This window comes from Rissa tridactyla, chromosome 1 (assembly GCF_028500815.1).
Source record: "Rissa tridactyla isolate bRisTri1 chromosome 1, bRisTri1.patW.cur.20221130, whole genome shotgun sequence".
NCBI classification, from domain to species: domain Eukaryota; kingdom Metazoa; phylum Chordata; class Aves; order Charadriiformes; family Laridae; genus Rissa; species Rissa tridactyla.
In genome coordinates this window covers 130635803-130648366 of record NC_071466.1, presented here as the reverse complement: position 1 = coordinate 130648366, position 12564 = coordinate 130635803, and the positions used below count along the sequence as shown (strand labels likewise).

At 44.1% G+C, this 12564-nt stretch overlaps 1 protein-coding gene across 3 annotated transcripts in view; it reads left to right on the top strand.

Moving 5' to 3' along the window:
• Positions 1–9825, top strand: part of CD58 (CD58 molecule) — a 38715-nt gene extending 28890 nt beyond the window's left edge. For all 3 annotated transcript variants that reach the window (XM_054198049.1, XM_054198039.1, XM_054198031.1), the window contains one exon: positions 5241–9825. In XM_054198049.1, coding sequence (XP_054054024.1) covers positions 5241–5302 — 62 coding nt within the window. In that variant the 3' untranslated portion in view covers positions 5303–9825. The remainder of the gene's footprint in view (positions 1–5240) is intronic.
• Positions 9826–12564: the final 2739 nt, after the last annotated feature.

Below are 12564 nucleotides of genomic sequence, written 5' to 3'. Positions count from 1 at the left end.
CCTGTAACCAGTGGTGTCCCCCAGGGGTCAATACTTGGACCAATTTTGTTCAGTATATTCATTAATGACCTGGATGATGGGACAGAGTGTATCCTCAGCAAGTTTGCTGATGATACCAAACTGGGAGGGGTGGCCGACACTCCAGAGGGCCGTGCTGCCATCCAGCGTGACCTGGACAGGCTGGAGAGCTGGGCAGAGAAGAACCTAATGAGGTTCAACAAAAGCAAGTGTAAGGTCCTGCACCTGGGGAGGAAGAATGCTAAGCACCAGTATAGGTTAGGGTTGGACCTGCTGGGAAGTAGTTCTGAGGAGAAGGACCTGGGGGTCCTGGTAGACAGTAAATTATCCATGAGCCAACAATGTGCCTTTGTTGCCAAAAAGGCCAATGGAATCCTGGGCTGCGTAGGGAAGAGTGTGGCCAGTAGGTCAAGGGAGGTCATTCTCCCCCTCTACTCTGCACTGGTGAGGCCACAACTGGAATACTGTGTCCAGTTTTGGGCTCCCGAGTTCAAGAGAGACAGGGAACTGCTGGAGAGAGTCCCGCGTAGGGCAACAAAGAGGATTGAGGGATTGGAGCATCTCCCTTATGAGGAAAGGCTGAGAGAGCTGGGACTCTTTAGCCTGGAGAAGAGAAGGCTGAGGGGAGACCTTATTAATGTTTACAAGTATCTAAAGGAGGGTGGGTTGAAGGAGGATGGTGCCAGACTCTTTTCAACGGTTCCCAGTGACAGGACGAGGGGCAATGGGCACAAGTTGGAACATAGGAAGTTCTGTTCAAATACATGGAAAAACTTCTTTACAGTGAGGGTGACAGAGCACTGGAACAGGCTGCCCAGGGAGGTTGTGGAGTCCCCTTCTCTGGAGACTTTCAAGACTTGCCTGGATGCAGTCCTGAGTGATGTGCTGTAGGCAGTCCTGCTTTAGCAGGGGAGTTGGACTATGTGATCTCTAGAGGTCCCTTCCAACTCTGAAGATTCTGTGATTCTTGGAGTGCATCAACATGGAGAATATAAAAATTCAGATTAATCCTGTCCCAAATCTGGTAACAGAAGGTTATAAGGGCTGTGCTTTACTAAACTACACAGGCAAGGGCGTACATTGGTTTGTCATCCATCCAGACGAGAATACTCTTTCTGTAGAATTTTTCTAGAGTAGAGAAAGCCGATGGAACGATAACTGGTTTCGCTCCTTTTACTAATTAGTTTCACACTGTGATTCTCAAGAAGAATTAAAGATCATAGGTTTGCAGCTGAGATCCTTGATCTTTAGTGTATAGTGAAAGTCTTACTGAGACATCTAAATCTGGCAAAGAACACAAAAAAGGTCAAGCCCTTGCCAAGAGAGCAATTACTGCACTCCCAAGTTTGACTTCCAAAGCACCTGGTAGTATTGCAGAAAATCCTGCTGAACACATCTGTAGAAAATCCGAAGTTCCTATCTGTGAAACAGGAAGGTTCCAGGCAGAATAGTTGAAGCCGTACCATAGTACTATATCTCAGAGTCTTTGGTCTTTGTAACAGCCAGGTGATGGAGGTAGAAGTAATTTCCCCAACCTAGCAGATTCAACGGCAGCATGGAGAAGTGAAATGAGCTGCCATTAATAATCATGAATTTCTCAGTTCCTAAGGGATATAGTTGAAGCGCATGACCTGCTTAGAAAGAATTTCACTGGAGTTGTGTAAGATTTTTCAGAAGTAAAACTGTAGGTAAATATGTAATAAAACTTTCTTGTTGCTGGAGTGTCTGTAAAGCTACACAGATTAAGAGGATACTGAGAACTGTTGCTGAACTTTGAATCCAATCAAATGAGGGCAATCAACTTATCTGAGTTTCAGAGACTTGCTGTGACTTACCGTAGTTCAAGCATGCTTTATTCTGACTGTAGCGAGCTCTGTCTTCCCAGTGGATGGGTGAAAATTGTTCCATGTAGACTATAATTTGTGGGATGGCTTGAGCCAATGTGGCCCCTTACTATCACTAAAAGCGGAGGTCATGCTCTTTGGACCACCTCTGATGTTCATCACACCCCTCTGTGAGCCAGTTTAGCTACCTCATGTAGCAGGAAACTGACCCAGCAGAAGAATCTGTATGGTCTTCTGCTGGACTAATAGGTTAAATCTGATCATAAAGGGCCTTGGTAAGCACTGGGCTGACATACTGGAGGGGGTGGGATGCGGGTCAGCAGTGGATTCAAAGGGAAAGAAAGGGCAGGAGATGAGGAAAGGGGTGTGTGGGGGGGTACTGTTGCAGTGATAGCAGGACAAGCTGAGATGTGCGTGTGAAATAAGTGTGGCACGAAACGGTTACTTTCTGACCCATAAAGCTTTGCTGGACTTTGAGCATGCTGTAGAACAGCCGTAGTTTAACTGAGAGTGAGCCTAGTTGCAGAGGGCATGAGCTGGTTTCCCAGAGCTGAAGCCTTTGTCAGTGCTGGCTTTCTACAAGAATGTAGCCAGCTAAAAAGTATTTCACAAATAAAACACTGGTGAAAAAATAAAGTTTTTGGAGGCATGTGAAACTAGGTCAGCTATAGCAAGTAAACTGAGTGAGGAAAGAAAGGAGCGGGTGGAAAAAATTGTTTTGCTGTTTGTGAAATGAAAGGGGTGACCTCATCGCAGTTTACAACTTCCTCAAGTGGGGGCAGGGGAGGGGGAGGTGCTGATCTCCTCTCTCTGGTGACCAGCGATAGGACACAAGGAAATGGAATGAAGCTGCATCAGGGGAAGTTCAGACTGGACACTAGGAAAAGGCTCTTCACTGAGAGGGTGGTCAGTCACTAGAACAGGCTCCCCAGAGAAGTGATCACAGCACCAAGCCTGTCAGAGTTCAGGGGGTGTCTGGATGACGCTCTTAGTCATATGGTTTAGTTTTCGGTAGTCCTGCAAGGAGCAGGAAGTTGGACTCGATGATCCTTATGGGTCCCTTCTAACTTGAGATATTCTATGAAAGGTTTTTGTTTCCAAACTTATTAACTGAGTCACTGGAAACTTCTTGCTTTGAAATTTTGTATCTGACTTAAATTTTTAAAAGAAAATTTAAAAAGCTTTTAAAAATGTGTACTGTAAGCCAGTGTGTATCAAAGCATTTTTGTTTGGTAAGAAATGAAGTTTGCAGATAGTCTGAAAACAATTTCCCTGTCCTCAAAAAGAAAAATGTTGTTTTGTCTGTTGTATAGCCCTTAGTTAAGTGGTGTAAGTATGGGCATTTCGTACTGGTTTCTGCTTTTTGTGTTGTAGATCAGTGGTCTCCAATTTTTTTTTTGATTGTGCACCCCATCAGTAAAATATTTTGAACATACACACCCAATTTATGTATATTTATTTATAAATTATATACACATGCTACTATACTCAAGTAGTAGTACATTATAAAACACGTACAAAGATAGAAATTAAAAAAGGATGATATAAGGATGAAGTAAACAGTATTTATTTTTTTAATTTTGTTAACGGTGTAAAAATATTTTCTTCATGCACCACAATGGATTGCCTTGCACACACCCCACTTTGTAGACCACTGATGCAGATAATCCATTTTAAGATTCTCAAAATGCACAGGAATGTGGAAGCTAGCGGCACCTTAGTGCTACAGTTCTCTATTCTGCCAGGTTTGATTCTTTTGAATTACCAGCCAAGCAATCACATTCAGATTTTTGCTGAAGACAATATTGAAAAGAAAAAAAAAAAAAAAATCTTCGAATGTGAGAAAACATTGATGAGTGGAAGGGTGGGAGGGAGTTAGGACTCAGTATAAGAAACCTGACTCTGGTACAGATGAAGCTGCCAATGAAACTGTCACAAAACAAGGAAACAGACTTGAAACAGGGCTGTATAGCTGGAGAGGAAGCTGTGGTATCTTGTAATAACTGAGTCAGATCCTGTTAGTTGCCAAGGAGCAATACTGAAGACCGAATGAAGTCAGTCATTATTCCTGGCCTATGTGACTGAGCTGCTCTGCAAGAGCTACTTACTCGGTTAAACTGTGTTACTACGTCATGCTTAAAGGTTTAGCATCTGAAATAGTTATGTTGTTATGTCGTGTCAAGGCATCAGGTGTAGCTGTTTTGGTGCTGTTTGCAACCTGTGGGGAGACAGAACCCTGTGCTTAACACCACAGCTATAAAATGAGAGAACACCACTTTCATATTCAGGCCCTCTCACTGCATAGACACAAGCAAATAGCAGCCGCCACCCTTCCAGGCTGGCTTCTCAGTCACGTTCTTTAGTGTTGTCATCAAGCTGGCATAAGTCATCCATAGTAGTAAACCTGCTTGGATTTTAAGGATACAAATCATAAAATTTCTTCAGGCTTATCCAGGAACTTTATGAGAACCAGACTAGGGATGTCTTTCTTTTTCTCATTATCTACGGAGATGAGTGCCATGTGTCACCATATGCTGCTCTCCTAGACTGCCTCCTGGCATTGTATCTTAGGTTGGAGTGATGCTGAGCTAGAGATTAGTGGAAGGGAGGGGTAGTGCTATCAAAATAGGAGCAAAGACTGTATGACACAGGGCCATGACACATCCAGTTGGTTCCCCTTATGCTATTGCTCTCTGTGCACCAAGACGGAAACACCGGTGTAAGTGGGCCTTGTGTATGCTTTATTGGAAATCAGCCTGGTTAGATGTTGATGCATGTTGCTGCAGTGAGTTTGGTTGGGCACGTAGTCTTGAACTTGCTGGATTCTAACTTCCTGCACTATAATGTACCTTTGCCTTCAGTCTCCTTGCGTGTCCAATAAGAACTCTGTTTGCAGTCCTCAAAAGAGAGAACTCCAAAAGCACCTGGCATTGTTGTGTGGAAGAAACAGCAGCAGCATCACATCTGTGTGTGGTGCACAGCTGATACTTAGGTTATAGACCTGAATCTTTGCATAAAAGTGGTGTCTTAAGTGCATAGTTATGTGTTCCAAAGTTGTGGACTCAGAACAGCCTCACAGGTTACCAGCTGCTTAACAGGTGTCTGGCAATAAGTGATATATGTTCTTAACCTGCTCCAGTTGCAGAGGAATGTGTCTAACTTAAACAGATAATTTGGTCAAATGGCTAGCGGCTGTCAGGTACCACAGGTCACGTAGCTGCTGTAATTGGATTGTTTTGGCTCATGTGACAATGCCTTAATTCATCTTCACACTTTCTTAGTATTTAAAGCCTGCAGTATTCTTGTATAACTAGTTCCATTTCTAGAAGAGAAGACATAATAATTTACCTGTGTGCTTTTCTTTTTCTTTTGCTTCAGATCTTAAATCAGAAGCAAAGAATTGCTCTGTGGACCAAACAACAATGGAAGAGAAGCGGTAGAATTCAACAGTGAAGGAGCTGCTATTTTTTCTTTTGGGGGTTTTCCACCAGCACTGAAGTCATCCATAAAGAAGTGCTTTGAAGACCAGCTGAGCTGTTCCCAGTGCCCATTTTTCTTTCTCAGGATGGACAGACTCTTTTTCTAGTGTTATTGCATGAAGATAAATAGGCCAAATCATGCACAAAATGTTTTCTATTGTTTTGTATGCAGTTTTAACAAACAGTGCTCTACTAACACAGAATGTAAGAGCTAAGGACTTTTTTATAATTGGTATTTAGAGCTTAACAAAGTCAGACCCGTTTGCATGAATGCGGATAAATCAAAAACTAATCGGCTTTCTATGGAATTTTGGATCAGTACCTTTTTATAGTCAGAAGAAAGATGGTTCATCCTTCAGCAGTTCCAGATGGATGGAAGTTCGCCTTTGCTAGTCTCACTTCTCCAGCAGGAGCTCAATGCTCCAGACAGATATTCTCCGAGATAGCTATCTCCTGAAATTGGCAGAAGACTGGCAAACTGATCATCTCCTAATGGTGGTTGACTTTGTGATAAAGCTACAATTCAGTTTACTGCTGCATTGAAATGAAGCTGCTGCTGTTAGCAGTGGTTTGGGGGTTTTTTCTTAGAACTTTTGATGTCTTTTGCACTTTTGGGGTTCTTTTTTTATGTCTTAGCTCTGCTTCACATTATTCTAAAAGAATGTCAACCTTATTTCTAAAGAATAATATATTTTAGGTTGCTTGTGACTGGAAAGAAAACTTGAAAACTGAGGTCATAAATACACTGAAGCTCAAAAAGAATCAGAAAAAAGAATACCATGTATTAATTTTTTCAGAACATCAAGCTATGGAGTGTGTTTCATGATTTCTGCATGCTGATTATCTATGAAAGCTGAAAGCCATTTCAGTTGACTGTGAACTTGGTATGTGTAAAGAATCATGAAGGTTTGACAATGATAACCAGAGATCAGAAACTCCTCCTTCATCTTCTTTCTTGTTTCAACTTACGCCCATTATCTCTTGTTCCCCCACCACGCACTACTATGAAGAACGTGTCTCCATCTTCTTGATGATCAGCTTGTAGGTGCAGGAAGGCTGCTGTTAGGTACCCTCCCAAAGCCTACTCTTCTCCAGGCTTGAACAAGTATGGTGCTTTCAGCTTCTCCTCGCAGTTCAGGTGCTCTGACCATCTTGGTAGCCCTCCACTGGACTTACTCTAATTTTATTGATGTCTATCTTCTTGAAGGGGCTCAAAACTTCCTTACCCTGATCTGGTGTCCTGTAGCATGCTCCAACCATGTTGTCATCCCTACTGGCCTTTTCTGGGATCCTGACCCACAAACTCTCAGCCTGTCACCTGCTCTGTATCAGAGCTTCATACACTCAAGCCACTCTTTCACAGTGAACACAGCCTCTCTTCTCTTCCTCCCTCCATTACTTTCCTGTAGAGCTTCTGCCCATCCACTACAATGCTCCAGTCATGCAAGCTAGCTCACCAAGTCTCGGTTATTCCAACAGTGTTGTAGTTCTGTGAACACATGAAGAAATATAATTCTCCCATTATTCTCCCATGCTTGCTTTCCATGCAGCATGTATTTGTGCACGTACCTTTATGCTGCCTTCTGCCATTTTTTTTTTAATTACTGCTGAGGTCTCTTTTGTTCCCATACTTTGGAGCCCTGTCCACTACTACTTAACTGTGGGTTGTGATCTCCCTTCCCATCATGCCTACTTCAGAGCTTTCCTCATGAGGTTGGTGAGCCTGTTGACAAAGATTTTACATTAGGGAGCTCCATAGAACATTAAGCTACTTCCGTGTGCTTTTTCTGGTAGTGAAACCTAACTAACAGTTACTAACAGTTTGAGAAGTATCACAGGTAATTTATGCCCCTGCCCTGTCCTGTTGTAGGAAGTATAGACCCTACAGAAAACTTGAGATCTTTCCTTTATTGTTATACATACTATCTTCTGCTCTTTGCAGCGGCACTGCAGGAGTGTTTAACAGGACCTTTTGTTAGAGGTAGACCATCTTACCTCTACAGCTGTCTGTAAATACTTGCTGATAATTTATTAAAAAAAAAACTTGTTAAGATATAAAAAACTTTGCCATATCCTCATGGTCCTCATGGTGCCTGAGGACTGGAGGAAGGCTAACGTCACTCCAATCTTCAAAAAAGGCAAGAAGGAGGACCCAGGGAACTACAGGCTGGTTAGTCTCACCTCTTTTCCTGGGAAGGTAATGGAGCGACTCATTCTGGATGTCGTCTCCAAACACGTTGAGGAACAGGAAGTTACTGGAAGTGGTCAGCATGGATTTACCAAGGGCAAATCATGCCTGACCAATCTGATAGCTTTCTATGATGTTATAACGGGTTGGCTGGATGAGGGGAGAGCCGTAGATGTCATCTACCTTGGCCTTAGTAAGGCTTTTGACACTGTCTCCCATAACATCCTCATTAGGAAGCTGAGGAAGTATGGGCTAGACGAGGTGACAGTGAGGTGGATCGAGAGCTGGCTGAGTGACAGAACCCAGAGGGTTGTGATCAGCGGCACAGAGTCCAGTTGGAGGCCTGTAACGAGTGGTGTCCCCCAGGGGTCAATACTTGGACCAATTTTGTTCAATATATTCATTAATGACCTAGATGAGGGGACAGAGTGTATCCTCAGCAAGTTTGCTGATGATACCAAACTGGGAGGGGTGGCCGACACTCCAGAGGGCCGTGCTGCCATCCAGCGTGACCTGGACAGGCTGGAGAGCTGGGCAGAGAAGAACCTAATGAGGTTCAACAAAAGCAAGTGTAGGGTCCTGCACCTGGGAAGGAAGAATGCCAAACACCAGTATATGTTAGGGGCGGACATGCTGGGAAGCAGCTCTGAGGAGAAGGACCTGGGGGTCCTGGTAGACAGCAAATTATCCGTGAGCCAGCAGTGTGCCCTTGTTGCCAAGAAGGCCAATGGCATCCTGGGCTGCATAGGGAAGACTGTGGCCAGTAGGTCGAGGGAGGTCATTCTCCCCCTCTACTCTGCACTGGTGAGGCCACAACTGGAGTACTGTGTCCAGTTTTGGGCTCCCCAGTTCAAGAGGGACAGGGAACTACTGGAGCGAGTCCAGCGTAGGGCAACCAAGATGATTATGGGACTGGAGCACCTCCCTTATGAGGAAAGGCTGAGAGAGCTGGGACTCTTTAGCCTGGAGAAGAGAAGGTTGAGGGGGGACCTGATTAATGTTTACAAGTATCTAAAAGGGTGGGTTTAAGGAGGACGGAGCCAGGCTCTTTTCAATGGTTCCCAGCGACAGGACAAGGGGCAATGGGCACAAGCTAGAACATAGGAAGTTCCATTCAAATACACGGAAAAACTTCTTTACAGTGAGGGTGACAGAGCACTGGAACAGGCTGCCCAGGGAGGTTGTGGAGTCCCCTTCTCTGGAGATTTTCAAGACCCGCCTGGATGCAGCCCTGAGGGATGTGCTGTAGGCAGTCCTGCTTTAGCAGGGGAGTTGGACTATGTGATCTCTAGAGGTCCCTTCCAACTCTGAAGATTCCGTGATTCCGTGATCTCTTTGTAACATACACCTACACTTTTTATTTAACCTTAAAAGTCAGTAACAGATCCCAAAGAAAATCTTTAACCCAAAGTGATTTATTTTTATGTATGTATATTTAAGTCACAGCTCCTGAGCCAAGTGTCCTTCTCCATTGCGTCTTCAACAGGTTTATCAGAATGATGCTGTCTACTTCTTAGAAACTTTTTAACAAGTTCCCACACAAAAATGTCCTTTGTCACGTGTATTGTGCTAAGGGTAAATTTGTATGTTGTTTTCTGTTATTAATAGAGAAATAATGGTCCAAAAAATGATTATTTGGAGGAGCTGGCAGAACTTGCTCCCAGAAACTATACCAGTTCATCAAATATATTGCATTCATCCTGTGCAATTTAATACTAAACAGCATGCACAAGTCTCGCATAGGGTGTGGTTTTGAAAATTCCTCGAATCCTGGTATCATCAACTTTGTTTCCAAAGCAAAAAGCAACAACCTTCAAAAATAGTAAGCGGTTGTGGTTAATCAGCCATGGTTGCCAGAAGACTTCAGCATTATTCGTGTAATTTTGGAGCTTTATCAGAAGTAGAAAATCCCACTTACATGGCAGGCTGACATAACACCAAGAACTACAGGCTCTACAGTGTCTTACTGCCTGCTTTCACCCACTCACTTTACACAGTGTGTGCAGTGCATGAGAAACTTCTACGCAGCAGTAGAAGTATAGACTTTGCAGTTCTCAAGGCAAGAGTGAAGCTCAGGGCTTTTGTTATTGGTATTATTGTTTCTTTGGTTTTTATGATCAGTAGATTATTTTTTTTTCCATAGGCATGTGAAGCCAGACATTTGGGAAAATAAATTGACCTGACTTCCTGCCAGTTTTGGTGACAGGATTTGCAGTGCCATTCCCCATATCCCTCTCTCCAAATGTCTCTTGCACAGTAACTAAAGAAGAATAAACTTTTTTTTCTATAAAAAAAATTGTGTTCAGTCTTACTTTGCAGTGAATGCAAAAATAGGCAGTTTTTAATAGCAAAGAGTAGAAGCTCAATTGAGATGGAAGCAGTTACTTCTGGCTTGTGTACGACTTTAGTCCAGGAAATGCTGACTGTATTCCAGGAAGCGAGCCTGCCCTCTGCCACCCCAGAGTCCCAGCTCATGCTGATGTTGAGACCAGATTGTTGCTAATAACAGAAACTCACAGTGAGTAGAAGCTGCTGCTAAGTACTTGTGCTCACAGGACACATCCCAATTGATTCTTTGGTCTTGACTCTCCGTTTCTTTATACTAGCTTTAACCTCCGGAAGCAGTGCCTGCAGGAGAGGTTGCTCCTTGTTTATCCCAGAATAAATGAGATCAGAGCTTGAGTGATGGTATATAACTGATTTTACAGATTTTGGGCATTAAACTCAAACCATGGTTGTCAAGGCATCGTTGTGCTGACGTACACAGGCTAGTTTTCGGTTGTTTGCAAACACGCTGTCCTAGATCTAGCTGTGCTGGTTGAAAAGTAACACCATCCTCACTTTGTCATTGGCTGTGCAACTGTTGGGAACAATCTTTAATAGATTACAGCACGAAAGCAGTCGTGTGAGTTGAGAGAGACTTCATCGCTGCCCAAGAGCCACCTTCATATGAAGCTCCACAGGCAAAGTTGTGAGGACTGGCTTCCAGGAGCAGGATGGCAGCAAAAGCTAGGGACAGCAGGAAGCCTAACAGGCACCATGGTTGTCTTTTGACAAGGCTTGTATCTGTGCCTTAAAACCAGGGGCTGATAACACCTAGCAGACTGCAAGGAGGTGGTGCACATGGTATGTGGCACACTGCTGCTGGAATACAGTTCTCATCAAGCGGTAGCAGGTTAATTTACTAACAAACACCCAAAGCAGCAAAGGGGAGGAGAGCTTGTGTGGTCACACTGTCCATGGGTGCAGTTTGAACTGTGGCGTAGGTACAAGAACATGAAATGTTTCCATGGACCCTAATGATCATGTGAACAAAATTCTGAGGAGCTTTGCCTTAGGATTGACCTCAAGCGGACTTTCCTTCTTAAAAGGTAGTGAGTAGAGTTGACCATGGGGCACCATGTGGGCCACTGTGGCTTAACTAGTGCAGTCATGGGAGAAATCACTGTATCCTATGCCCAAGGACGGATCTAAGTTCCTACTTTGTCAAGTTTTATATGACCCAAATATAAAACTTGGGTATAATACAGCTTCTGCTTCATCCCTGTTGGATATCTGAGGAGGGGCCTGTCAGTTCCAAAACTTGTCAATTTTTTCTAGCAGTTAGAGAGACAAACTGTCTCTCTCTACTTAGAAAAAGTCATTCCTAGCCTTACAAATACCAAGTTTCTTTCCCATTTGGACTGTTTTCCTCTTCTATCATATCTGATGCTTGTTTGCCGTTCCTCTTCATTGGGGGATTCAGTGCTCTTAGAGTATGCATTTTTGATCCTTGTTTGGTTCCTTGGGGAGAGAAGAAAAGAGAGTGGGGAGTTGGACCAGGAAGATGGAACAGAGGGGAACTGAGTGATGAATGGTAAGTGGAGGTAAGTGCAATTAAGGCCCAGAAATTCTGTGTCCAGTACTGCAAAACAGCCTGTTTCTTAGGGCTCCAAGTGTAAATTCATCCCAGAATCATCTCTTGAAATGCTTGCCTTATGCTGCAATAGGTGTGTCTTGCAGTCCTGGCAAGGGAGTTGTCGCGCCTTTCCATTGATATCAGCATTTCCCTGCTAGTTCTGGTTGAGAATTACATATTCAGAGGTTTCACTTCCAGTTGCGAGTTCTCATTTTTAAGTGAATGTTAAGCTAACCTAAATAACGAATTTAACTAAACTAATCGAGGAAAGTCCTTGGTGGTGATAGTGTCTGTCACTCAAGCCAGAGGACTGTCCCAGGTAGAAAACATTTGAAAAAGAGGTGAGAATCTTTAGGTGCCAGAGTGGCAGCCCGAAGTTCTGTGTGCCCCGGTGGTGGTGTTCTGCCCTGGCAGGACTTGCCCCAGGGCAGAACCCAGTAGCCTGGGTTTTTTTCCTGGTTCCCTCTGCTGTGTGGAGAGGGAGGATTTCTAGGGAATGCCATTGATCTGGGGGGAGAGAAAATGGTTCCTGAAGGTGAATCGCTTATGGATTAGCTCTTCTACATTAAGAGCTGTAGGAGGCAGGTTGCTGCCCACTTACTCAGACAAAGGCCTTTTGGCGAGTGGGGGGGTTGCTTACCCTGTGGCATGGTTTGTTGCAGATGTTTTCAAGGGCCAATAATTTTTTTTTGCCTAGAGGAATTAGAAATTGGCAAAGACACGTGATGGTTTTTATTATTTTTAGAACATCAGAAAGAGGGGCCTGGGCCCATGGGGGAAATGATGTCAGCAGCAGCATCATGATTTAGGGTAATGCAAGGCCAGCAGGCAGGATGGGCCAAAGTTTGGATTTGAGAAGGAGAAAACTACAAGAAACTGGCTGTGGAACTGTGAGGTTGAAGGTCTTCATGGCTGAGGGCCAGCCCGTGGGGGTGGGGAACTTGTTCTTTGTAAAAAGGTGGTGTGACCCAGGGAGGCTGTGGATCATGTTTCCCAGGACACTCATGGTGTCCTGGGCTCTGGGGACCCTTCTACTTCCCATCTCCACCGCTTTTCCCCCATCAACAGCGGGAGGAGAAAGATTTTACCAGGGCAGCAGAATTTTACCACTGGGGAGTGGAGCAGGTTCCATGCAGA